The sequence below is a fragment of the Pieris rapae genome, chromosome 16 (assembly GCF_905147795.1).
Source record: "Pieris rapae chromosome 16, ilPieRapa1.1, whole genome shotgun sequence".
In the NCBI taxonomy this organism is placed as follows: domain Eukaryota; kingdom Metazoa; phylum Arthropoda; class Insecta; order Lepidoptera; family Pieridae; genus Pieris; species Pieris rapae.
In genome coordinates, this window is record NC_059524.1 from 7,446,781 (window position 1) to 7,474,710 (window position 27,930).

The 27,930-nt window shown below is 32.4% G+C and overlaps 3 protein-coding genes across 3 annotated transcripts; 1 reads left to right on the forward strand and 2 right to left on the reverse strand.

Moving 5' to 3' along the window:
* Window positions 1-483: 483 nt before the first annotated feature.
* LOC110994375 (RNA polymerase II-associated factor 1 homolog) lies at window positions 484-5,516 on the forward strand. Its single transcript, XM_022260977.2, has 10 exons — window positions 484-695; window positions 773-1,148; window positions 1,288-1,577; window positions 1,686-1,884; window positions 2,731-2,913; window positions 3,114-3,187; window positions 3,644-3,826; window positions 4,204-4,291; window positions 4,483-4,662; window positions 5,383-5,516. Exons 1-10 carry the CDS (start codon window positions 625-627, stop codon window positions 5,437-5,439), a joined length of 1,701 nt encoding a protein of 566 aa, XP_022116669.2. The 5' UTR covers window positions 484-624; the 3' UTR covers window positions 5,440-5,516.
* Window positions 5,517-5,961: 445 nt separating this feature from the next.
* Window positions 5,962-14,892, reverse strand: LOC110994352 (T-complex protein 11-like protein 1). Its single transcript, XM_022260944.2, has 9 exons — window positions 14,474-14,892; window positions 13,896-14,084; window positions 13,274-13,394; window positions 12,641-12,847; window positions 11,890-12,040; window positions 10,535-10,698; window positions 9,446-9,621; window positions 8,890-9,056; window positions 5,962-7,190 (listed from the first exon to the last, which is right to left on the reverse strand). The coding sequence occupies exons 1-9, from the start codon at window positions 14,566-14,568 to the stop codon at window positions 6,997-6,999; spliced, it is 1,464 nt and encodes a 487-aa protein (XP_022116636.2). The 5' UTR covers window positions 14,569-14,892; the 3' UTR covers window positions 5,962-6,996.
* A 6,627-nt stretch (window positions 14,893-21,519) lies between these two features.
* Window positions 21,520-25,319, reverse strand: LOC110994410 (alpha-(1,3)-fucosyltransferase C). Its single transcript, XM_022261032.2, has 5 exons — window positions 25,270-25,319; window positions 24,498-25,005; window positions 23,703-23,950; window positions 22,971-23,157; window positions 21,520-21,872 (listed from the first exon to the last, which is right to left on the reverse strand). Exons 2-5 carry the CDS (start codon window positions 24,974-24,976, stop codon window positions 21,602-21,604), a joined length of 1,185 nt encoding a protein of 394 aa, XP_022116724.2. The 5' UTR covers window positions 24,977-25,005; window positions 25,270-25,319; the 3' UTR covers window positions 21,520-21,601.
* Window positions 25,320-27,930: the final 2,611 nt, after the last annotated feature.

The window sequence follows — 27,930 nt, forward strand, 5'->3', positions numbered from 1 at the left end:
ACATAACAGCCTTCCAGTTCATTTGCACAAACTCGGTATCGTAACTAGTACCGCCTGTGAGTGTGGCGAGAGCTATTCTGACTTGAATCATGTTTTCTTTTCTTGTCCTAAGTATGACCATTCTTCCTTATATACTTCTTTAGTTTCTCTGTCCGTTCCCCTTCCTACTAATATTTATTTACTTCTTCGAGATTTAAATCCCCTTGTATATAGTATTATAAGTATGTTTATTGTAAATAATAACATTAAACTATAATTTTGATTTTTTTCCATTATTAATTATTCTGATTTTTTGTAAATTTATGCGCTTTCAATTATTTATGTTATGTCGCGATTGGTTTCCTTAGTTTTTTCATTATGCATAAACTGTAAATAATTAAAACAACGAATTATAAAAATCCCATACTTGACGCTGGCTAATGCACAAACAGTGTTAGAGCCAAAGGGGAAAAAAAAAAAAAAAAAAAAAACTCTTAAGTCATTATTCGAAATATTTTTGATTGAAATTGAATATTGAGATTTGAGTGATAATCGAGTGTGTATTTTGTTTGATACAGTTTTGACCATGAAATCTTCTAAAAGTTAATGATACTCATGATCAATCGTGGAATCTAAACAATTATAATGGCACCAACAGTGCAAACTAATGAACCTGCTGAACGGGAAAAGCGTCCGCAAAGAACTGGAGAGAGAAGGTTAACTTTTTTATAATTTACACCTTTTGTATCATTGTTTGTCAATTTACGTAAAATATTACCTTTTCTTTTATTAGGGCGGAACTGGTTACACGAATAAAGTACTGCAATACATTACCAGACATCCCTTTTGATCTGAAATTTATTACGTATCCGTTTCCATCAACACGGTTCATCCAATACAATCCCACCTCACTAGAGAAAAATTATCGCTACGAAGTACTGACAGAACATGATCTAGGTGTTCACATAGATTTGATTAATCGTGATATATACCAAGGTGACGGCAATGCAGCTTTAGATCCGGCCGATGAGAAATTGTTAGAAGATGATGTCCTCACACCACAAGACTCAAAGAGATCGAGGCATCATGCTAAGAGTGTGTCTTGGTTACGACGATCTGAATATATTTCTACAGAACAGACAAGGTTTCAACCTCAATCTATGGAGAAGGTAATATTTTTTCTATGTAACATCTAAAATGGTTCATAGTGGATATACTTACTCCAAGTCCCAATAACAAAATATTATAAAATCAATATAATTGTTTTTTTAAATGCTTGATTTATTTATGCGTGTGTACAACTTTTAGGTTGAAGCAAAAGTTGGTTACAATGTTAAGAAAATATTTAGTGAAGAGACACTATATATGGACAGAGAAAGTCAGATTAAAGCAATTGAGAAGACATTTGAAGATAACAAGAAACCAATAGAAAAGCATTACAGTAAGCCAGGTGTGACTCCCGTTGAAGTCATGTCAATATTTCCTGATTTTGACATGTGGAAGTATCCATGTGCACAGGTTATATTTGATTCTGATCCAGCACCCACAGACAAGAATGTAGCAGGACAGATTGAGGCTATGTCTCAGGCCATGATTCGGTAAGTATTAGAAATGCATGAATAATATTACTTATAATTATGATTGCCATTGAAATACCTTAAGGTATAGAATCTATGTTAATTAAATAACATTTTGACGATTCTCAGAGGTGTGATGGACGAAAGTGGAGAACAGTTTGTGGCTTACTGTCTTCCAACTGAAGACACAATACAAAAAAGAAGACGTGATATTACTGAAAATATTCCATATATGGATGGCGACACTTATGAGTATAAAATGGCTAGAGAATATAACTGGAATGTTAAAAGTAAAGCGTCAAAGGGATATGAAGAGAACTACTTCTTGGTGAGTGATACCTTTTTAACGTTGGAATTATTTTTGTGTTATAAAAAACTACTTAAATATGTACTTCTAAAAATGTTTAAAAGTTATAATTTATTGTGTAGTTGTCATTTAGTGGATAGAGAAATGTTACTGCTAAGAATATGCATAATCCATAGGGAATTATGTAAATTCTTTCATTATATACTAAAAAATCTGTCTTTCCTGAATATGTAATATTTTGTACCTCACAGGTGAATTCTCTATACAGATACCATAATATCATATCCAAAGAAACTGCTGTAAATGCTGAGTACCAAAATATTGACTATTTTCATGTCTTTGTTTGAAGTTTATCCTCTGAACTTGAATGATTAGTTTCAGTAATAAGTTTTAAATAATCCAAAAAGTTTGCACAGTTAATCAAGAGTTTTTTGGACTCTATTCCACAAAGAGTTAAGTCTGTAATATACTGCTCCAACTGTTGTTTCTTACAAACAGTTGGATCAGTATAGTATTGCTTAGTAATTAATCTTCTAGCTCAGAGTTCCCCAAACTTTTTTGTGTCGTAGACCCCTTGCCATGCAGGTTGTCATAGATCCCTAGGGGTAGATATAGACCACTTTGGGAATCACTATTCTAGCTAATTAAATTATTTTAAAATGTTAGAAGAAAAATTTAAAATTAATGTTAATTGACATTTTGTAAGGACAAGACAAGTACAAGATTAATAATTTAAGTTATTATATAACATATGTGTTTAAAGACATTTATTTTCATTAACAAATAAAAACATATTAAGTCAGAACTTATAAGATGATATAGCTATTATGCAATTTTAATTTTGAACATAATAATGAATGTTACCAGGTGGTTCGGAAAAACTGCATTTACTACAATGAGTTGGAGACGAGGGTCCGTCTCTCAAAGAGACGCGCCCGTGCTGGTGCCGCTGCCCAAGCCCTCACCAGATTGGTGGTCACTCACAGACCTCTCAGTGCACCTGAACATCGTATGCTTAGACTTAGAGAGAAACAACTGGAACCTGCTCAGGTTAGCTTTTTTAATACAAATTAAATTTATGTTTTGTTGTTTATGTGTTCCGAACATATAAGTGCTTTATTTTCATATGTACTTTGTTTTATTAAGTTTTTAAATTTGTTGATTTTTCTATTAATTGAAATTCTATGTAGCTTTCTTATTCAACATTTTTTTCTCAATGCTTTAATATTATGCATAAATGAAAATTTTAGGAAGAAGATGAAGAAGAAGATGACGAAGAGGAGGATGAGGAAGAGAGTAAGGAACAGAATAGAGAAAAGGAACGGTGAGATATTTTAAATATTTTTGCACTTAATTTATATATTATATCCAGTATTTCATTACGGTGTAGTAGTGTTGGCCTAGTGGCAGCGTGCGACTCTCATACCTGAGGTCGTAGGTTCCATCCCGGCTGTGCACCAATGGACGTTCTATGTGCGCGTTTAACATTTCCTCGAACGGTGAAGGAAAAACTTCGTGAGGAAACCGACATGTCTTAGACCCAAAAAGTCGACGACGTGTATCAGGCACTAGAGGCTGATCACCTACTTGCCTATTACATTTAAAAATGATCATGAAACAGATTCAGAAAGCTGAGGCCAAGACCTAAAGAGGTTTTAGCGACACTGATTTATTTATTATTTATTTTATCATATAGTGAAATAAATTGTAATCTACAATTACTTACTTAATAATTTTATAAATAATGAAGTATTAAAAAATTATAAAACTTTTTATACAGCTCCAGGTCTCGTTCCAAATCTGTGTCAAAATCACCCCAAGGTTCAGAGAAATCCAACCGTTCACGATCGGTTTCTCGTGAAAAGTCGAAATCTAGATCTAAATCTAGGAGTAGGTCTCGCTCGCGATCTGGATCTCGAAAGTCCAGATCTAGATCTGGTTCAGCGCAATCTGGAAGTGGCAGGTATTTATTCGCCATCTGTACATGTACCTTAATGCGATTAAACACTGAAATTTAATTTCATAAATTGTCAAATTGTTTATGCACAAATAAATTTCAATGGAAATGCTTTAAATACATAATATCGCATGATTTAAAAAAAAATTATATCTATTATACCTAGTTTTGTAGAAAAACAAAAACCCGGTATATTGTTATATTTAACTAAATTTGATTTATTTACTATTTGTGGTCAAGTTTTACATTGCATTCCTACAAATTTCCCGGTAAATATAATAGCGTTAATGCTAATTGCACTACGTTATTTTTATTTCCATTTTAAATGTGTTGTATGTACAATAAATAAATACTTAAAAAGATGAAATTCGTATTTATATCAGATCTCGGTCGGGTTCTGGGGCGTCTTCGCGCGCTTCATCACGCTCGTCTGGAAAAGCTTCTAGAGCTAGCTCCAAAGCAAGCGGAAAGGTAATTTGTAGCCATGTTTTTGTAAGATTTTTTATGTGTTTCTATTATTAAAATGAATTTGAAATTTATTATTAAAATGAATTTGAAATTTATTATTAAATTGAATTTGAAATTTATTATTAAAATGAATTTGAAATTTATTATTAAAATGAATTTGAAATTTATTATTAAAATGAATTTGAAATTTTAAGGGCTCGAAAGCGTCGTCTAGAGCGAGTTCTCGTGCATCTTCTCGTGCGAGTAAGCGATCGTCGCGCGCTTCCTCTAGAGCCTCGTCGAAGGCATCTAAAGCATCGTCCAAAGCCAGTTCGAGACGGAACTCAACTGGCTCCGAAAGATCTAGAAGCCGATCTGCTAGTGGCTCTAAACAGGTACGTTTGTTTTGTATTTGTTTGATAAAAAAAAAAAATATTTCAAGAAAATTGATAATAATTTAAAAAATATAATAGATTTAAAAATTGAATTTGAAGCCTAGATGGTGGTGGTCTACTTTTCTCTTAATGTAAAATGGTAACGTGATTTATATAATAATTTGCCAATAACCTGGATGGATACAAGAAAAAAAAACGTGAGGCACTCGGGGGCTGCCGCGATAAAGTAATTGTATAGCATTGTTTATCAATTATTTCTGCAATTATAATTATTTATTTATGCAGTATTTTTTTTCTTTGATATTAATTCATTCTACCACTCTACCAGGACTAATACGCCTATATAGGCTGTCTCACTCTAACGCGTACCGGCTGCACCGGCCGCGCTTACGCTACGTCACCGATCTCGTTATAGAGATGTGAATACTCAGTATGTGTTCTGTCCCACTCTAACGCACCTACGCTACTTCACCGATCACGCTACACCGGTGTCATGCTCTAACGCGTATTGGTCAGAATTTTTTTGATTCGATCGCCGCGCTTAAAGCCACGATAAAATATATATATTTTTAATTAGGATAGTAGGTTTCAAACTTCTTTGCCTAAAAAACTGTTAATTGCGGCCAACGATACTCTTTTAATACAAGATAGTAGTAGTATTATTTTGTTATGTCTGTATATTGAGTACATAAATTAATTTGAAATTTGTTTTGTTCCCAGGGTTCCAGGAGCGCATCTGCTTCTAGCGCTTCATCGCGTCACAGCGGATCTGATTAAGAAATTTAATAATGTGATTGAAATGTTGTTTTGACAACGTATCCTGTTACTTATTATGTAATAAACTTTATAAAATACTTTATTTTTATTTTAAGCCAAATCGGTTTACGCAATACTAACCAACATGTATTGAGATATCTATAAATAGCGGGATTGGTTAGACGTTTGACGTCGTGAGTTCAAATCCCAGTGATACCAATGTATTTTCTGTGTGCAATAAGCACTTACTAAATAATGACATCTATAGTCGCGAATATTATGCATTAATTACTGATTAATTTCTTGAAACAGCAAATCAAGATCTATAGAGTTCTAGAAGGACGTCACAATAGTTTATTTTTAATTGAAAATATCTTCGATGCTTTTTATTTTAGACATTTGGTTACAAAAGGGATTAAAAATAGTTCTATGTACTTTTATTTTGTGTATGCTTTATCAAATGCGTCTTGTGCATCTTTTAATCGCTTTATTTTCTACATTCTGGACAATGATGGTTGTAAAAGGAGTAGTAAAAGAAAGTTATATTCATAGCAATTTTATTAGTGCATTTTATATTATAACGTCATTCTATAAATATATTATTTGGACATATCCGATTGTAAAAATAAAAAATCACACAATTAATTTAAAAATTCCAAAATATTTAAATGCATCTGTTTTTTAATCATAAGTGTTAAATTAGTATTGTCTATTAAAAGTCCGTAGACGGATGTTTTATGAAATAATTCATTATATCCGAGTTTTGGCCTTAAGACGATATTCATAAAATAAATTGTTACAGATTACATAATCTGTCAAATGTTATCTATGTATAAGTATAAGAGATGCATATGTCATAGATAACATTTGACAAATACAATAATTGAGTAGATTACATTTTAAAAATTGTTTGATCAGCTGTTGCGAGCGATGCTAAAATGTGGGAAATACTTTTATAAATAGTGGCCCTTGACGACAACAGGTTTTTATTGTATCATTAAGTGTTCGTTTTGATATAATGACGTTTCTTAAAAGCGCCAAGTTACCCATACAATGCAATGGAATCATCCATAACAAAGGTTTTTTATTGCAATGGCGTTTTAAATCATGCTGGAGAATATATTTGTAAATACCATATGAATGTAAATAGGAACAATATCATATGAATTTGTAAATACAATATTCAACATTTTGTATAGTTTGGGTCTCTAACCAGAATTGTGTTAAAATTATTTAACCTTATCTATTCGCATGTGTCAAATTGATACATTAAAATTATTATAAAATTATGCCTTATAATTAGTAAATACTTAATGTACTTGGTAATTTTTTTAAATAAGTTGTTCATTAACCAATTTGCATATTGCATAGATAAAATTATTCTACAGATTTTCACTTAAAAGTTTGATGGTAATAATTAAATATTATTGATGATTATTATTACTATATTATCTAATAAACAGAAATCTTTATAAACTAAAATCGTGCTTTAATTTTGTAAAGAAATAAGTAAATATAAAATTAGTTTTACAAAGATCTCTTTGTGTGATGTAAATCGGGGCTGCTACATTATGAAGGTCAGTTACTGAGTTCTTTAGCAATCATATCCATGTAGTGTTGTGTGAATACTGCCTTATTATGCATAACATATCGTAGTAAGGTGCCTGATACCGAGGTCAGTTCTTTAGTAAATGCTGATAGTCCAACTGGTATCTGCCTGGATCCACCAGAACATACAAGGATCACTTTTAGAAACTCAAGCACCCTTTGGCCTAAAAAAATATATAATTACAGCACTAGAAGACTTGTCAATTGTCAATGACAATATATATATATATATATATATATATAATATAGTCTGCGCGGAAAGAGAATAGTAGGATTTGAGATCGCTGTATTACTAACCCTTTTAGTTAAGTTTTTCTCACTATTACGTAATTATAAGTCGGTCGCCAGTAATAAGAAAATCCTTATAATATTGATATATTTAAAAAAAATTGGTTAAATAACGCGTAGCGAAATAATTGTAAAAGTTCGCATAACCGCCACGCTAATTCTCTTTCCGCACAGACTACTTTCGTTAGTAAATAAATGTAAATAATGTCAGTAATCCAGACATCGACTTGATGTCAATTGTGACGTTAGAAAGCACTAAAACATGGAAAACAAAATCAAATTGGATATTAATACTATCTCTGCTTGGTGCGATGAAAACTTTATGGTTCTGAATATTGAGAAGTGCCGAGTTATAACATTTACAAAAAGTAGGAACCCTATCCAGTATAAATATAATGTTAAGGGTATTCTAGTTGATAGAGTTGAGGTGATTCGCGACTTGGGAGTGCTATTTGACTCTGCTATGTCTTTTAGACCTCATTATAATGATATATGTAGCAGAGCTGGCCGGATGCTGTCCTTCATTCTTAGAACTGCTAAACCATTCAGGCGAGCCGATTCCTTTATTATCTTATACAGCTCTCTCGTGAGAACCATGGTTGAGTATTGTTCGGCGGTATGGACCCCGATATACCAAACTCATATAGATAGCTTGGAGGCTATACAAAGGCGGTTTGTCAGAGCATTGTGCTATAAGTATGGTCTTAGGCGAAAAATAAAACAATATGACCAGCGTCTTGCCCACTTTCAAATGGTAAGTCTTGAAAGGAGGAGGTGGATGAGCGACCTGTGCACTTTGCATAAAATAGCAAATGGCTCATTTGACACCTGCCTTTTGGAGAGGCTGGAGATCAAGGTACCGACGCGTTCTGTGCGCATCCAGGAATTATTTGTTATATACCTATGACTGATAACAATGTTTCCCAGAATGCTCCGCTCGTAAGAATGTGCAAATATTATAATGCTGTGTGTGCTGAGGTTGATATTTTTCACAATAATATTTGTAAATTTAAAAAGATAGTTCATAGTAAATACTTGCAACCTTAATTACTAATTTAATTGATTAACGTATATGTATATAAACATGTGTGTGTGTGTATGTATAGATATATTTTTCTCTTATTATTTATTTTTTTGTCATTCGGTTTGATATGTGTATGTTGTTTAGTTGATATTTAGTGTAAATGCTGTGTACAGATATAACTGGAAGTCAGATTTTTAAATGTTGTTTAGTGTGTAATAATTTTATGTATGTAATTAATCTGTTTTCTGTTTTTGTACCTAAATGTGAAAAATAAAATAAATACACAGTTGATCGTTATATCGTGACTTGGCGCCCAAAAATCTTAAGAAATATCGAGTCTCATCATCAAAATATATCAAAACCATTTGATGAATTATTAATATTACTTACCTCTATATATAATTTTTAAATACAATACTTGTGAGACATAAATATAAATAAAATTCTAACGATCGAGCGTCCTTTAAAATTCTTTGAAAAATTCGTATAAGCCACGCGTTATATTTAGTACTAAAATATAATATTTACTAGAAATTAATAAAATTACTCACGAACAATCTGCCTCACTCTATGTTCTGGGTCACTGAGTGATATAATCTGTGTGCGTATGAGATCTTTAGTTTCTCCACTTAAAGGCTCTTGATTCATACTTTCTAACAACTGTTCCGTCATTTGTATAACTTCTTCGGCTATGGAAGGCAGTACTTCTTTAAATTCTCTGGAAAATCATTTTAGATGAAAAATTCTAATATTTCAATTTAGGAGTTTTTCTATATATTTATATTGTTCGCAAGGTTATTTTAATGCATAATATAGTCTAATGAAGATAACTTAACCTGTCAAAGAGTGGGTGTAGTATCTGTATTTTAAAAAATGTAAATGTAAAAAAAAGTTCAAAAAGATTTTGCATATACATATTTATAAAAAAATTGTTTAATATGATTAAGAAATAAAAAGAGATGATATTGAAGTAGGAAGATAATTTCATTTAAAAAATTGCATGAAGCATGTCGTTTATCATATGATATACAAAAGAAAAAGTCTTGTTAATTAAATTTTAAAGTCTATTCCTATCCATAGACGTTTTTCGTAAAAGAGCTCACTCACATGTCATTAGATGCATTGTCTATGATAATGTCAATCTTGTCTTTGAGTCGTTGTTTATGGTTCGCATTAGGATCGTTGCCACACGAAGGACTGACAAGCAATATTGACGCAACACAAACAAGCCGATAAACTTGATATCCCAGCTCAACAAAGCGGGGCTTGTCAAGTTGCATTGTCTAAAAAATACACAAACTAAAAGTTATATGCTGCCTAAATAAAAAAGATTTTTTTTAAAGGACAGAAGGCTCACCTGAGGTTAAGTGATATAGACATTCGTTAGTTAGACCGCTTAAAAGAATTCTAAGAAAACAATATATAATAATATTGAAGTTCTATTTCTATTTATAGCTACTCATGGGAGATGAGTATTTTTGATAGAGAGCCATTCCAAATAAATTTTCTATAATTTGTTTTCTACGGCATCTTTCGCGCCCTTAATGGCAAGATGCCTTCGGGCGAGTATTTAAATCATAAGTTTGACATCAATTATAAATAACTTAACTTATTATTATGTCAATGTCATTATAAATTAATGCCTATTTACGCCTACAATATAAATACGCGAAAATTATATATGGCTGATTGTGCGGGTTTTGGTTGTTGAACGATTTACAATTAGATAACTATCTTGGCAAATAAACGATTTATTATTATGAACAACAAATATAATGAGAAAAGCGTTTTTAATATTTATGCACTTCAAACGCGAAATTATTAATTAAAAGATTTCTTTACTCTATAGCATGTTAATATTTTGTGGAATTAACTTTTGAATAATGACAACTTGAATCTGTTCTTGAATTGTAAAGTTTCAATTCAAGAACAGATTCAAGCATACAATTTCGAACTTACGTAATTTGAATAATATTCGTGTAATAAAAATCGTTACGTTTTTTAAGAACTGATATTTATGAATTTGCGTACTTTATATATTTCTTTTAAAATTTAAAAACAGAAAGTAAAATCAGCTTGGAGACGTTTCATAAGCAATTAATGACAGAAAAGGTTCTTTGCGGTTATACTAACCCTGTACTACAAACTAAAATATCTCCAAGCTTTGACTGTATTTGAGATTTTCGATTATAATACCTCTGGATATCCTTTCGATTCATCCCACTCAAGTAACTCCAAGTACGCTTTGGCCAGTGTTTGAGCTGTGACATTTCTTATGATGTTTGTGTCTGTTACCGGGAGAGTAAGCCCGGTTTTGTCGATGTGTCTTTGCAGCCATTCACTGGTGTATTGAAGTCCATCTTTAATATTGCCCAACGTTAAAAACCCCATTATTAATAAATAAATCAGTCTTAACTTGGGGGATATCCCCCATATTTAGGGGGTTTCTTTATAAAATATTGCTTTTTTAAAACGCAAGTTTGTATATAATTTATATTAAGGGTCTATTTCACAATGTCCGGATAAGTTCCAAATAAGCTATCTATTACTTATTTGTAGGATAAACAGTATTTTTGCGTTTCACGACTGTCAGATAGCGCTATTCGTAATGAAACGAGAAGTATCTTATTCGGAACTTTTATCTTTCGAATAATTTATGTGTTGCATAGCTATTTGGTACTTTATCTACACATTCTGTTACAGGCCCTAAGCCTTAACCAAACATATACCCCAAGCGACGCTATAACTGAAATATCAAAAGCTATAATACTCCAACATCGAAACTATACTACTTGAATCAATTTTCGGTACATATTTGGAATGACGTCACAAACAAAGTGTACAACAAAAAAGCCTACTTTGAAGTTGGTTCTAAAAGGAACCTTCTATAGGAGTTGGAATCTTTTATTGCACTATTTGCAGAGCAGCATTCGCTTGAACGTGCGACACTATCGTGCGTGCGTATAAGGAACGTGCACCAAGAGACTAGATTTTATGTCTATGTACATATTTAACCGCGCAGGAAAACTTCGTGAGAAAATTGGTATTACAACTGGCTGATCACTTACTTACCAATTAAAAAAAGTGACTACAAAACAGATACAGTAATCTGTCAAGCCCTGGAGGCTATACTGTTATTTTCTAATTAAAAAATGTACTCTCTCTAATTGAGTTTATATGTCATGAAAAGAGAGAAAAGTCCTAACTATATTAACAAAATATTATTTCAATTGTAAGTTATTGTATTAGTGTTTACTTTTTCCAGCAGTTAATAATAATTTAATTGCCGGGATGTGAAACTAAGATAAGTGTGCAAATCGAGAATCTAAATTCTAGGCTTTAATTACCTCAATATGAACAAATTAAGTATTAATATTTATATTTGGTCTTTAACCATATTTAGTTAAATGGACAAATAAATACATATCAGGAAAATATTTTAAGATTTTATTTTTAAAGTAAATTCATGTTATTTTCTCTAAATTAATTTAGAATAATTTAAAGTAATTAAATATTGGTTAGAGTTATTTAAATATACTTATATTACTTACCCTCAGAGAGTTTGAGCATTTCATCAAATTTATTTCTTTCATATTGAACACTTTCTTTCTGCACATGTGGTCTTATCATGGCAATTAATGTGTTGGCCAAATCCAATTTAAGAACTTCTAGAGTCTCCAAAATAGCACGGAAAATTTCTACCTGAAAATATATTTTCATACCAAATTATTTATTTTTTAAATTAATACTATCTTTCTCTTCTGACCTTACTTTGCGTATATCAAAATATTCATATAGAATTACTTTTTTACAATGACTGGAGTCGAGTGTTGCTGAGACCTAATAAAATAGAGAGTGGCGGAGAGTTTATTGCCAGTTCTTCTCTTCCGTTCTACGCCCTTGATTTGAGAACTGGCAGTAAATGTAAAATTAAATTCATTTAATATTTCTTTGTTTTGACTTTCATAAGTGTACATTGTTACCTACATGAATAAATAAATTTTGAATTTTGAATCGGTCAAGCAGAGAGGCTACCATAAACACATACATCGGAGTTACTTATCACTAAAATATTGCTAATAATAGCTAACACAGCTTTAAAAAAATATATTAGATATTAAAAGTAATTTACGTACAAAAATAATATTATGAAATACAATCACATCGATAAAACTATATTATAAACTTGTTGTGATACACAGATTTGAAAATTAAACTTAAGTTTCATTAAAATTCTAGAAAATAGGCCTAACTGTACATGGGGTACAATGGAATCTACTTTTGCTAAATAAAACTACTTACAGTGTCAGTAAGTTGAGTGATGTTCTGTATCATTTCATCTCTTGCCGGAGCAGCCAGCTTTGCCATCAGGTCTATAACAAACTTTGCATACTTCTCAAAGTCTAAACTGTTGTTCTCTGCTTGCTGCTTGATAAAATCTCTATCAAGGACTTCTTCTATCATTTCCTTAATTCTTGTATGGCGCGGTAGAAGTATTGAGAATAATCCCTGAAATAAGATATTAAAGGTACACTATAATTATGACTGGTAAAGGTAGAATAACCCTTTTGTCATAATAAAGTTTTTATATTTGTATAAGTTATTGTAATTGGTTAGACTGTAGTAAATGTAAACTTTGACAAAGATTTATAATTCTTGTGGATAAGAAACTTTAAAGAAGATATGAATCTAGTGTCCTTATTTTATGTAAATATCCTATACTTATATACTTTATATATACATACAAAATAATGTAAAGCTAGTCTCGAGACATATTTACCTTTTTGAGAAAACATAAGTTAAGTTACCTTTTATAATTATGATTCTTCTTAAGGATTTTATGAGATAGATAGTTTTAGCATCTATTTATGTATGCATTTAGCATTAATCCACTATATATGTATATCCATAAAGAAAACAAAATTTACATTATACCTGTTTCACATCTTCCAATAACACCAGTGCTTGTTTATATACAGGTGGATCAGAGTTCAATTGTTCTCTTAATATGTCAAAATATGCCCTATGCATAGTTTCTTTTACAAGCTTTTGATAGCTGTGAAATAAATTTTTATTAAATGTGTATGTGAAATGAAAATGTATTGCTGAGTATTTTTAATGAAAAGTCAGTAATGTCATTATAATAGAGGGCATGTACATGATTCAGCTTAAAACAAGTAAAAGAGCCACCAAAATAGAGAATCTCATGTCTATAAAAGAACTTACATATAAAAATTTAAATGACACATAAGGTGATCTGAGGTCAGTTGCACCTCAATGTTGCACATAAAGAACAGTTATGACTCATACATAATCAACAAAGAACTTGCTAGTATACAGATATATACATTAGACAAAACTTTATGTTTACTTATATTTATAGATATCATCTGCAGACAACTTTACTATCAAGTGATTTAATGTATTTTATTCAAGCACTATAATTAAATAGATCAAATCAATGGAAACTATTCAAATATTTTTTTAGTTTAACATCAAGTCACTAGGATGAATTCAAGACTCACTCTAGTTCTTAATAACAAATACAATAAAATACCTGTTATCAGGAGCTTCGAATGGCTCCAGCTTAAAGTCCTGATCAACAGCTATCTCATGAGCCAAAGCCATGTTCCTCATGCCATGGGCTGCTTTCATAATGTCCTCCAATGTTACAAAGTGAGGAGGGGAAGCCCCTGTTATACTTGTTCCACGAATTCGGAACTGTAGGGGCTCACTGGCAAAGTAGCTGTAATGGTAGAAACTTCTATCAAATATTGTTCTTACAAGGGTGTTGTCTTGTGAAAAGAAACATGCCACATAAAACATGAAAATTAAATATAATTCTCTATAAGTAGTACCCAAGTAATTACATCCCATAATGCTTACTCTTTTGGCATGTCTTACAGACTCTGTAAATCTGTTAGATATAATCTATTGTCAGTGTATATAAATTAAAACATGTTGTTATGCATTTTTGTTCCTACGTTTTATATTAATATATTCATGGAAGTAATAATAAAATGTTTAGTTGCAGTTCTTTGTCATTCTTAGGAACTAAGGATCCTTTGTTAAAGTTATAGTTTCATGTCCATTAATTGGAGTTTTGCTCTTAGATTATCAAAAGAAATGTTATACCTTGGGCCAGCTGGAGCTGTTCTTGGAGGAATCGTTATGTTTTGCTCAGAGTTCTCATCTTGAGAGCTTGAATCACTTTTATCACGGTCGCCCATAGCTAGGCCGCAGTTTAAACTGAGCGTAAAAATCAGGAAGGATTAATAAACCCTTTAATCCATATAAGGCAGAACGTGATATTACACTTTCAAGATCTCAAATCATCTTATTCACCTTGAATCATTCTATGTTACAAATACATAACCTTAATTTTAATATGGATTTTGTTGGTAAAGTGTTATAGACATAAATGTTGTTTACGCCGTATTTTCTAACACTCATTTATTAGTAATCTTAGTTTGATTTTGTAGTTATTTGAATTGTTTTCTTCTCGGTTTACAATACTTGTCAATTTAAAACAGCTGTCAAACGTTTAAAATTAAAATTGACGTCATCTTTTGTTAATATTACGAAACAGCTGTTAAGCGTTTCAGGAGACGCAAATCGACATTCACTAGAATATTTATTATCAATTAAAATAAAGTTTAGTACACAAATTAAAATTGGTTTTATTCATTATATGTAAATATAATAAATGTATTTGTATAAATATCCAGTGTATCCACCTACACACAATATTTAATTTTTTTTCATATTGTACTTAATTATAAAATTTTATAATGTAGGTAATGTAATCATTTTGATATACTATAACAATTGTTAGATATTAAAGTATATTAACAATATCCTTAACCTACATAAAACAAAACTAATAATACCTTATCACTTAACATCGGGTGAGCCTCCTGCCCGTTTGCCCCCGGTTCTATAAATAAATAATAAAAAAAAAACAAAAAAAAACTTAAAAAATTTGAACCCGGTGTCAGTATAATTTATATTAATTTAGTAATTAATAGTACCTATAAGCATCAGCTACAGGTCACCGTTATCATCGGCCAAGCGCCAACTTAAACCTTTACTTGGCGCCTGTGGAGTGTGGACCCACGGCTCAAGAGTTTCTACTGTAAAGGGAACTAAATCAAAGTTTAAGAGAAGACTCTTCTGATGAGAATGTTTTGCTGTAGTATATGCAAAACTGACGCAGGATGAACACGTTGTAACTTTCCGACAGTAATTGTATCTGTTGATAGTACCATATACGAACATACGTCTAACACCACGCTTTTGAAGTGTCTGGCTGGACCTGGACCGACGGCTCCATACCCAATTTGTGCAAGGCGATCACTACAATCCAATTTTCTTAAACACCCCATTCCAATTTGTAATCTAATAACACTTTGTGGAACCAGCTGCCCACTGAAGTATTTCCGAACCAATTCGACTTAGGGTCCTTCAAGATAAGAGCGTACAAATTCTCTAGCATCGAGAGTTTCCATGGGCGGCGGTGTCACTTAACATCAGGTGAGCCTCCTGCCTGTTTGCCCTCTTTTCTATAAAAAACAAATAATAATAATGAATAAAAACATTTTTTGTTTATATAAACAAGATTCATTCATAGTTACGCAGTAGCTTACCTAAACTTCACAGGTATAAAAGTTCTTAATATTTTATAATAAGTTTTATTTCCAAGAATCGCTTAAAGGAATTGGCTAGCCGGAGTCAAGAAGGCAATTTAACTTTTTCACAGACAGAACTAGCAACTAATTTACGTACGTAAACTGAGTGTCGGAACGGATTACTTTTCACAACTAACTTCCTATTTCATTCTGAAAGAAAATATTTACTGTCGCTTCCTAGGACTGGAGATAATTTGTTTTCCATGGCTAGAAAAAGCTGTTGACGTAGTAATCAAGATTGTATTGTATATATTAAACATAGTACATCCACGCTCCTGTAGACAATTATTCGATATCCTTATGAAGTTCTATGACCAATACTAAATACTATTTTCTTTGATTATACGTGAACTACGTAAACTTTCTTTAATCCGCTATGAGTTTAAGGCATCCATTCTGTAAATAAATGAGAATACACTATCCGCATTATTTTTAAAATGTTATTACAAAAAATAAATCTAGTCAACAAACACCTCTTTGGCTAGGATTTTTAGATCAGTCTTTCACTCGTGCATATTTTCGTACAATATAGTTCAAACTAAAGTAAAGTATATGAGCTAGCGTATTTACTTGAAGCAGATCACAGCCATTAATATGGCACTAAGATAGTATTAGAGTTATCATTCATTTGCAATGCAAATACGAGCCAAGATGGTGACAAAAACGTAAAGCCGTTCCGAACAGACGATGTAAGATCTTTCGTATTACCATAATGTTATCTGTAAGGGTCTTATGTAACTGTAATTATGATCTGTTCCAGATCTTTACCCAATTAACCATGCCTCACGACAATCTAAAGTAAAAAAAACGTTAATCTGTTTTCCCAATTCCCAAATTGAGTCAGGAATATAATCGTAATTGATGTCAAATTTTTTAATATTTAGATTTTTAATTTTAGATTATATTGTCATCGGACGATAAAGCAGAGCACGAAACCATTCGTAGCCGTATCACATCGACGTCCTCGTTCCACAACTGAGCCAGTTTTTGCCGCGTACAGCCAAGTGTAACCAGCTGTCGACTTAAGTACTTCCGAAGCAATTCGACTTCGGGTCCTTCAAGATAAGAGCATACCAATTCCTAACAGACCGGCAATGGTCTAGCCTCCTGACAAGATGAGTAAAATAATCTAAATCCTGCTCCTCATGAGATATATAATCTACTCCCGTTTGAATGACAAGTTCTGCATGAGGCCGCACACGATCGTTTTCTGACAAACATCTATGTCAAGTAAAAGTAAGCATTACCCAATAAAACATAAAATTGCGTAAGGATAAGGCGAAATAAATAAATCTCTGATATCAAATAATTCTCAAAAGTTACGAAAACTGTTAAATATTCTTCGTGAATCGCGCGAACTCCGTGTAATTTTCCGTCTGAACTTTCGACAAACTGTGTCTAAGGTAAACAGAGTGTCTTATTAAACATTTTCACAAGAATCAACCAAGCCTTATGACTCTAAATTGCCAATGAATATAACAGCTGTACGACGGAAAAGTATATACTTACAAAAGGTTTTTGTTGTTTCTGTAGTATAAACGAAAAATGATAAAGTTCCTATATATATTTATATTGTAATACCCCTGTACCATTGCGAAAAGGCGATATTTCGAATAACGATGTATTTTCTAATTCAAGCCACGAACGAGTTTAATACCACCTTCAAAACAAACCTCTTAGTACAATTTTAAAGCCACCACAGATCAGAGGGCTTATTAAAAATGGAGTGGGATTACGTAGTGCAGTTTCAACGGCTTTCCGATAGTTGAAGTCGGACTTACTGACTTACCGCTAAATAGTTAAGTGTATCGGCGCCTTTAGTAGCTCAAACTTTGGGGAGTTATTTTATGATTTATTCCACTCAATTTATTATAGACTAGCCTCGACGTAGCTTTAACTTAGGATAGAATTATATAATATAAGTTAAGTATATCTCTAATATATAGTTCGTCGTTAAACGTCGTGAGACGATACATGAAGTTTACCCTATGCTAAGTTAATTATAATAATTGTGTCGTCAGGACTCTATTTTAGAATCGGGCTATTGTATTACGACTAAGGGCAGCATAACTATGACCTCCATATGTCAAAATCCAATACATTTACCTGAGTCAGGCTTAGCACTGTATTTTAGTCTCTTAACCTTAAGAACACAACATGAAGAGGTGGTGTGATTTGGAAATATTAAATAATAACTAATAAATAAAAATTGTATGCATGTAATTATATTTTAAATTTTAAGTGGACACATTATCTATAGGAAGACGTGTAAAAAACTTAACATGTCACAAAATCATATAATATCATACCTATCCTCTTAAAAGTTATTTTGTTAACATTTGAAAATGGTACTTTATAAAAGAATACATTTTAATGGCCTCTATAATATTATTTTCCCTTTAATTAACGACGTATGGAGATAAACTACGGGATTTAAAGTTAAATTAACAAGGGACCCGAAGTGTCGGCGATACCCAATGAATATACTGTTTTATCATACATTTTAATCTGTTAAAATAATTTAAACTTTTAATCCATGTTTGCGGAATGGATGTGATTCTGTTCACCGAAATTTCGCCAGCCGGATATATTCTGTGCTGTCGGTTTAATTATACTTTTTGTTTGACGGTGTTTTACGAAATGATAATTGTGATCCCGCCGTTTCAATTTACACTCTTTTGTTTCATATAATAGTGAATTGTTTTAATACTTATTTGTAATGATTAATTAAAGGACTTAAATATTACCATGTCTTTTTTTTACTTCGGAAACCTTGAGTTGCTAAGCTTGATATTGCTAAGATATTTCACGTAATTTCTCATTGTTTTTGGATAGCGATGACTATTAAAAAAAAAATAAAAAAAAAATAAAAAAGCCTTTTTATTTCCTACAAATATAACTTTTTACATTGGCCCATCTCCAAGCGCTTACTTATCTAATTAAAATTAATACCATCTTATTTTTATTTATTTTCTATATTATTTACCTACTATTAAACTATTTTATTTATTGTTATTAATATATTACTTATATAATATTTGCTACTATATATATCATATTTACTACTAGATAATATTTACTATTACATTATTTTATTGTATTATTAGCTAGCTTGGTTAGATTTTAGTATACTTAAATAATATAATTTGTAGGAACCCCATTATTTGGGTGAAGGCCTCCTCCAAAGATGCCCATTTGTCTCTGTCTTACTTTGTTTTTGTTTGGCTATTTTTAATGTTGATCTAATTAATCGGTGGTCTGACGGATAGTTTAAATTCAGGACTTCAAAGTTATTGAATAGTTTTGGTTGGTTGGATAGTATATAGTCGATCTCATTTTTGTGTCCATTTGGGGATCGCCACGTCCATCTCCGGCTACGGTTTTTCTTGAAGCATGTATTGATGATAGTTAAATTGTGTTCAAGTGCGTAGTCGACAAGTCTCTGTCCTCTATCGTTTCTTTCACCGTCCCCATGTTGATGCACTATTAAGTATTCACCTTTAGGAGCCCCTACCTTCGCATTAAAGTCGCCCATTAGTATAATGTTCTTATGTGTTATTTCCATAGCTTTGTCGATAGTTTTATAAAATTCCTCTATTTCTTCTTCTTTTGCGGATTCGGTGGGTGCATATACCTGTAGAATGGATATCTTAAATTCGTGAAGTATTAAATTTAGCATTGCCACTCGTTCTGTTAGGCCGATGAAGCTTTCGATGTTGTTTTTAAGAGACTTCTTAATAATGAAGCCCACTCCAAATTTACCTGGTGTACCACCAATGTAGCAGAATATTAAGTTGCCATATTCCTCTATTTTATTACCAAGTCGTCTGATCTCTGAGATACCGATTACGTCATAATTGATTTTTTTTTTGTTGCTTCATTTAACTCCAACCAACGTTCATGTGAAGATAGGGTCCTGACGTTGTAAGCTGCGATTTTTAATTTGGTTGTGTTTTTGTATTGTCTGATCGCCGTCTCTGTGGCTTTTTTGGAGGGTTTTGGTCGTACTCTCCCGCGGTGACCGGCCGTATTGGGAGATTTGAGGTTGGGAGGGGGTCCGATTTCGATTGCTATTCAGTGTTGTGTTGTGATGTATTCGTTTGGCGTTGAGTTGTTTCTGCTTGAGTGAGGATTAGTTTGGGCTTTTGTATAAAATAGTTCTTCATGCTTCCTTTGTTTTTCTTAGGTGGTTGCTTTTTAGTTTGTTGAACACCTTGGCTGCCGGGGTGAAGTGTCTCCGGGGATTCAGAGAGATTTCTTTTGTTTGACTGTTTATACAACGGTTGTTTGTTGTTCAATATAATAATTTTGTCGTACTTTATAAAGGCAGTATTGCCTGCATCTTTTTCTTTTTGAACTTGGACTTGAAGTTCTCTACGCTTATTTAAAATTTCGATTGGGTAGTCTTCTTTTAGGTAATATGAAGTATTTTGGAGGTAATGTTTATTTTTTTGGATTTTTAATTTGAATCCCCATGTGTTGAATGTTATTACTATAGGTCTAACTTTTTCGCCTTTTTTCCCCAGTCTTCTAACAGCTTCTATATTGTGAGTTTCGCATGAAATTTTGATGTATGTATTTATTATGTTTATGACCATTTCTTCGAGTTCATCGTATGACTTTTCACTCTCTTCTACGCCAAACAAGATTAGATTTTTGCGTCTAAACTGTCTTTCTAAGTTGTTTAATTTTTTTGTTTGTTCTTCTAGGTTTTTCTCCAAAAGCTCGTTTTTTAGTTCTAAGTGATTAAACTTCTCGTTGAGGCTGTTGATTATTGTACATTTAATATCTTCTTTCATATCTAGCATGTCTTGTTTTTGTTGCTTTATATCTTGCTGCATGATAACTAACATATTTTTTATTTCCTCCATCGCCTGTTATGATGCACTTAGTGCCCTCTATGAAAGATGTATATATATTTTTTATATTCTATTTGTGATATTCTTATATTAAAATTAAGTGTTCAATATTTATTGAAAAATAAATTTTTGAAAGTTATGGTTCTCTAGAGTGATTTGAACTCGAACCCAATGAGAACGTCACCGGCACCGCAAGCGATTTGACTAAGTGTCTTTACTGCATATGCTTGAAAATATCGTACAAGTTACACGCGTCACAGACACTAAATGAGTCAGTGTTATACCAAGTCTTGACACTTGTGCCGTTATTTTTTGCAAAAATTAGTTCACTTCACATCACTACACTATTTCACTTTAATGTTGTTCATTGTGCACAATTCCTGCATTTTAGGTATTCTTTTCAACATAAGTTATCTACAAAAGTCACTCGTTTGAAGCGTTGTGATTTTGGCGAATTATTTATGCTTTTACAATGTTTCTCGGCGGAATAACATTTACACTTTTTTATCTCGAAATATTACACCACTTTTCCTACTTTTGAAACGATATTATTTCTTGTTTTATTTTAAAAATACAAAGAATTGGGGACACGATACGAGTTGTTTCACGTCTACCCTCAACCTCCTCCGCGATGACTATTAGCAGACAGTAAAGTGACTATTGATTTGCTTTATAGAGTATATGTTTGTAAATTAAAATAAACATTTTTCATACAGTTAGTTAGAATCGCATCGCTGTATATAATTAGGATTCCACCATTTCCGAAAGTTCTCATAAGATGACATCTGTTTTAATCTAGCTGGATTATTCATTAATTCACAAAGATCACATCCGTCAAGCGGTGTTGACTTGCTGATGATGTAGTGATTCCGCCACCGGAAATAGTTGTAATACTTTTCTCTATTACCTATAATATCGTGCATAGTTTGCGCAAGAGTAGCAGCTGATGCGTTGACGGCGTTTAAGTATGATCCGGGTGGTAAGTATCTGGAAATATGTATGGTTAGGCTATGAATGTTTTTTTAATAAAGAAAGATGTTGTATATAAGGATGCAGACAGAATCTGTATCTATAATATAATATCAAATGTGTTATTTATGTAACATAAAGTATTATTATATGTATTAGCTAAAAAGGTGGACTAAAGTAATAGAAGCAGAAAGCGAATGGAGAAAGAAAGCCATGGAAAAGGCTGGAGGCCTTTTAATCGTGAAGGGGTTCCGATCATTGTTGCAGAATGTTGTTCTGGTCTAGCGTAGGCCAATCGTACGATAGAGTCATTATTTGGCAGGAATAAGAAAGATGGACTGGCTTATAGTTGGCTGCGACATATACAACAAATCTAAACTGTAGTATACATTTGTAAAGATTGGAATAAACGGGCTTTATTATAAAGGCATTAGACGGTTAAAGATTGCATAACTCTGAATCCACTCTAATCGTATTTCAACTTAAGAATATAATCACAGATATTGTAAATTACCTAATACCAATTAATAATTATAATTACAATTATAATAACAATCATGGGTGGATGAGTTAAGGCCAAGATATGTTTTGATCTGACTTAAGTCTTAGACAGATTAGAGAGATGATGCGTTAAGCTTGCAATCTTATCATAGTCATAATATCCAGGGGCAGTACGAAGATACTTTTTCTCGAAGCTGTTCAACTTATTTTTGCCCCATTATAAAGTAAAAGCCTGAATTTTCAATTACCAAACAGGGTTTGTTTGTGTTTGTATCAAATTTCACGAAATTTGAATCAGTAGGTTAAGACTGGACAAATTTCTTAAGTTTGTCACTCACTGACTGACCGATCATCAAAGCTCTAAGATAATGTATTTTTTAAAACATAAAAGATTTTTAATATATTTGGTCCCAATAAAATGTTTTTACGTTAGCTAAATACGTAAGACAGAAGGTCTCTTAGGTAGGCACTGAATAAATTGATCGACCAGGTATTCTTTAGATCTCACAACTTTTTTCAGTATGAGGACCGTGTTGCGCTTTTGCCAGTTATAATTTTGATGGTATACATATCATTTGACATCTATATAAGTAAGCCTTTATGAAAAATTCATACTTATCATAATGAACTCCGCCGTAAACGATTGGAACTGCGTAATTGTCATATGCGCTTAAAACGGCCTGGGTGATGTAATCGGCTGACATAGAGTCTTCGAATGCTAAATAGAAATAGTACATCTTCTTCACTCTCCAGTAGCAAGGCTGCATGGTTCTACGTCTGCACTGCCTCGGTCCACATTCACCTGTGAAATAGACGAAAATGCTAAAGTGTATTCATACCCGTGTCGATTATTTTATGTTTTGTCACGTTTATTTATGAGTAAAGTGTCATGTAAGTAATAAGGACAAATATTTGATGGGTATTTTCTTTTGTCGTGTTTTTTGTACGTTCAAAAATAAGGCACTAATCTTATCACGTTCGATTCAGGATCCTTAAATAAGCGTACCTATTCTTAAAAGGTATTCGTATTCGTGAGCCCTCCGGCATTGAGTATCCATGGGCGGCGGTATTACTTAACATTAGATAAGCCTCCTGCCCGTTTGCCCCTGTTCTATAAAAATCTGATATCATCGAGCCATCATTTCTTGAGAAGGTGATGGCTCGATAGTAAGTACCGATAGCTTAACGTCCTCATTTAAATCTGGGACAAAACAACTCTACTAATTTCCTTCAGAAAGACTGTTTTTTTACAAAAATAGCAAGCTTATTAGACCTCACTTTACGCCCGGGTTTGCATATAAAATAAACATGCTTGTTAATAAGCCATAAATAATGAAAAATACATACCAAATATATCAACAGTTAAATTAAACCTCTCAAGCTCCTTCTGAAGATCTTTTACTAAAACCTCTCTTTTGCTTCTACTCTTGCACTTATCAAGGAATATGACAGCAGCTTTCGATTTTGTACTAAGCTTCTGTTTAATTTTCTCATCGATAGGCTTCATATGTGTGTTCCAATGAAAATGGCTGCCGAGCTCTTCATACTCGGTGTTATGCACTGTTATAAATCTGTACGAGATTGTTGAGTCGTATCTAAAAAGTATTAAGTAATAAAAAGATCTTAATTCCTGTATATAATATTATCTTTTGTGGTAAAGGACAACTAATGGTACATTCTATCAATGGTCCATACCATAAATAACATGTACAAAATTGTATAATTCTTCTACTTTTTACTTCTCGCTTTTGGCGTCGTCTTGTTAGTAGGATTTGGTAGGTAACGAAATAGAAGTTACTATTTTTCAATAGATTAATTCCAATTGAATTTAACAAGACATAGCCAAGGAACCTGTTAGTAGAATCCAGAACTCTGGTAGCCATTGCATCGCCTGAATATGCGAGTAGACTTGTAAATAATCTATCCACTTTGCAACGATCGATAATGGTCAGATCTGATGGATTCGTAAGTCTAACTAATAATTATTTATATTTCGAAACAATTCGACACACGATCCTTCAAGAATAGATTGTCCCAATTGTTAAAAGACTGCAATCTCTCTAGAAATATGAGTGTCTATGGGCGGCGGTATTACTTAACAGGCTCAATATCTCGTTTGCTTAATTAAATATAATAATATACCTGTAGGTCCAAGTCCAATTAAAAAAGTTGTCATACTTCGAATCACACACCGGATAGTTATCCGCCGAATTATTAGCCACAAATATATACTTCTGATTTTGACCTCTTACATGTGGAAGATTTTCAGAATCCGCACTTACATCTTGTAGATTAAAAAGTATTAAATCAAAGTAACGAATGTCGCCGAAAAGATTTCTGTTTCTTGTCAAATAACAATTTGTATAGTCACATTTTCGGTTAGTAAAGTATGTTTGCCCGTCTCCTTTCAATGCCTGAATGTCGGTCCACACCAGTATATGCTTCATGTCGGGTTGAAAGCGAATCAATTCTTTTACAATGGTCCGTTTTTGCGAAATTTCAATCAAAAAGATTAAGCACACCGGAAGTAATATGTGTACGAAATGTTTGTAATGTTTTAAACTTCTCGTTAAATTCATCATATAAGTGAACATCCGGCACATGTTTATAAGAACATTCATAAAACGCTGACTTCATACACGTAAATTAACTAGAAATAATACAATTAAAAGTAATTAAATATAATTATAGTATTAGTATAGTAGTTAGTTTATAGTAGTAGTATAGTAATTAATTAATAAAGCCTCAATATTTAATAAACAATATTGAGATACAAATAGACATGCCATACGGCATACACGAAAACATGCCAATAATATATATGATAATATATAATAATAAATTAAAATATACCAGCATGTCAAATAATTAACTAAAGAGTAGGTATTATTATTAGTAGAATGCCTATTCGTACCCATAGTGGACGGAAGGAACCAGATTTTTGCAACAGGCGAAAATTTGTATGGATCACTCGATCAAGCGTTGTTAATAAAATATGTAAATGACGAAAGCTGCAAAATTATATGCGATGTCTATGTAGTATTTAGGCGAGTATCTATGGGGCGATCGTCGACATACACGACTTTTTTTTCTCACGAGTATGTAAGTGCGTGCTCCTATTTCACCTTGCCTCCTGCTGATAGAGGAAAAATCTTTGTTTTTAATTTAATTTATTATTCTTTATTACTCAAGATGTCATATGGTGTAATGGTTGCAGCTCCTTACAAACATTGTGTAAAAAAAAATTGGCGATTAAAAGGAGTGGCGGAGAGTTCATTGCCAGTTCTTCTCTTCCGTTCTACGCCCTTGATTTGAGAACTGGCAGTAAATGTAAAATTAGATTCATTTAATATTTCTCTTTTTTGACGTTCATAAGTGTACATTATGTTATCTATATGAATAAATGAATTTTGACTTTGACTTTGATCTATGATTTAAGTAGTGTTGCCCAAATGCAAGACCAAGACGAGACTTAGACCAGTCTTGGTATTGGTCTTGCGTCAATACACCTGGTCTTGATCTTGGTATTGGTATTGCGCTCTCAGTCTTGGTCTTGGTCTTGATCTTGCAGCAAGAGTCTCGCAAGTCTCGCAAGACTTGCAAATACCTATTAGCCTATTGCTATTTATTCGTCACTCATGTCAAATTGTAAACATTCACTCCGAAAGCAATAAGAATTTAGAGTACCTAGCTAGGTAAATGGGCGAGAATAATAAATAAGATAGACTCGAAGCGGATCTCAATTAGAAATGACTGAAATTGAAATAAAAACTCATATTTATAAGCACACAAGCCGAAGACCGACAAAGAAAAATGCGGCATTCTTTGATAGATAGAATAAATCTTTGAAAGATTAAAAAACAGAAGTATCAGAATCAAAATCAAATAGGTTTTGTGCCTACGCAAAAATAAAGTGTAGATAATTATGCAAATAATATTGTTTATTATGTTCCTTTTTTATTGTAACAGCTGTAAGTTGCCTGCTGTTTTTATGGAGGTTACTAGCTACTAGAGTAGATACGATAGAAGTTGATAAACCGACACTGCAAATCTCGATTTTTGGAAATGTGTGATTTTAAAACCAAATGCGTAAAGCAATATGACGTCGCTCATATTTGGAGTTTTTCCACGTTTCAAATTTGTTTAAATCACCCACTATCGAGACAGCGTGTCAAATGCTGTGATACACTTGTTGCAAACCGCGGCGTCTTTGTCGGTAAATTATCAAATATGTAGGTATATAATACACCGACCGACCAACAGTTTATTCGCAGAACGTCACATTTTCCCAATCAACCTTGAACCTTATTTCTCTAGTGATAAAGTTGAAAATTTGATAACGCCCAAATCTCAGTTTGTCCTAACTGCAAGACGCAAGAGTATTGCAGGCTTAAGTATTGTCTTGCTCAAGTCTTGCAGGCTTCAGTCTTGGTATTGGTCTTGCTACGATAAGGCGGTCTTGGTATTGGTATTGGTCTTGCAAAAATGCAAGAACAAGACCGAGACTGCAAGACCAAGACCGATTTTGGGCAACACTAGATTTAAGAGAAATGTAGACGGTTAATACTGTAACTTAAATTCATTTTAACTTTGATCTTTTTTAGTTTTTATTTTCTGTTTAGTTTCTTCTTAATAACATAATAATATTTTTGCACTTCTTGCCTACCTTATGTAATTTAATAATTTTTTCTTCACTCACAGTGGTTGCCTGGAAGAGATCGTTTGAAAGAGCTGAGGCCGCCAGTTGCTCGCCTTTTCATTTAATTATGTTCAATTTTTATATTGTAATGTAACGGAATGTTAATAAATAATAAAATAAATAATTTATTAAAGGAAGTATTGGTCACTTTGTGTGAATAGCTCAATAGCCTAATGAGAGAACTGTGTTAGGCCAGTCAATATTTACAAACAACTCCATGTTACAGATTTCGCAAGATCAAATATGGTATGTCAACAATAACACTAGTACAATGCTCCAAATGCCTAGTACGTTTGAAGTCGGAGATTGTTTCATATTCACTTCCGACAAAAAAAAACGCAAATTTTTAGCGTCTCTGTCGCTTCGTTTGTAACCCTAATTGAGAATTTATTAATAATATTAGCTAGATTAAAGCTTGAATATATTATTATAAAAGGCAATTATAACAGTAGTAGGAGTTTTTAAAGAACTGTACTCCGTAAAACTTATTTTTAGTGTAATTTAACTTATTATTATTATATTACTAACAAATGGTAATAAATCTTTGTTTAAGCTGGGCTTATTGAACTTGATGTAAGTTCCATAAGCCCAGCTTTAGATTGACATTTGTTACTTGGTTACTTATAGATTTAAAGAAAACACTCTTTTACCAGGTTGAAGTTATGTATGTAAATTTATAATTATTTTAAATTTATCCGTTTCGCGTGCTTTACAGTGTGCCTGGTCAAGGTGACTGAAGACAAAAGGTGTTGAATGTCAAAAATGTATCAAAGTTGGTATCGACTAAAAGATGAAGGGTTTCTGCAGAAACTACTCACGGTGTGTAAAAGCTATGTTAATAAAAGACAATACTATTTGGAATAGATATTAAAAAGT

What these genes read in the sequence shown, in the direction of transcription:
- LOC110994375 (XM_022260977.2), top strand. Translation starts at nt 625, where the DNA reads ATGGCACCAACAGTGCAAACTAATGAACCTGCTGAACGGGAAAAGCGT. An exon ending in ATGTCTCAGGCCATGATTCG is followed by an intron (nt 1,578 to 1,685) that starts GTAAGTATTAGA and finishes GACGATTCTCAG; the next exon opens with AGGTGTGATGGACGAAAGTG. An exon ending in AACAACTGGAACCTGCTCAG is followed by an intron (nt 2,914 to 3,113) that starts GTTAGCTTTTTT and finishes TGAAAATTTTAG; the next exon opens with GAAGAAGATGAAGAAGAAGA.
- LOC110994410 (XM_022261032.2), bottom strand. Translation starts at nt 24,976, where the DNA reads ATGAATGTTCTTATAAACATGTGCCGGATGTTCACTTATATGATGAAT. An exon ending in TTTAACTGTTGATATATTTG is followed by an intron (nt 23,158 to 23,702) that starts GTATGTATTTTT and finishes TCTATTTCACAG; the next exon opens with GTGAATGTGGACCGAGGCAG. An exon ending in GGCGGAGTTCATTATGATAA is followed by an intron (nt 21,873 to 22,970) that starts GTATGAATTTTT and finishes ACATATTTCCAG; the next exon opens with ATACTTACCACCCGGATCAT.
- LOC110994352 (XM_022260944.2), bottom strand. Translation starts at nt 14,568, where the DNA reads ATGGGCGACCGTGATAAAAGTGATTCAAGCTCTCAAGATGAGAACTCT. An exon ending in TTCGAAGCTCCTGATAACAG is followed by an intron (nt 13,395 to 13,895) that starts GTATTTTATTGT and finishes TTTATTTCACAG; the next exon opens with CTATCAAAAGCTTGTAAAAG. An exon ending in GACAATGCATCTAATGACAT is followed by an intron (nt 9,057 to 9,445) that starts GTGAGTGAGCTC and finishes ATGATTTTCCAG; the next exon opens with AGAATTTAAAGAAGTACTGC.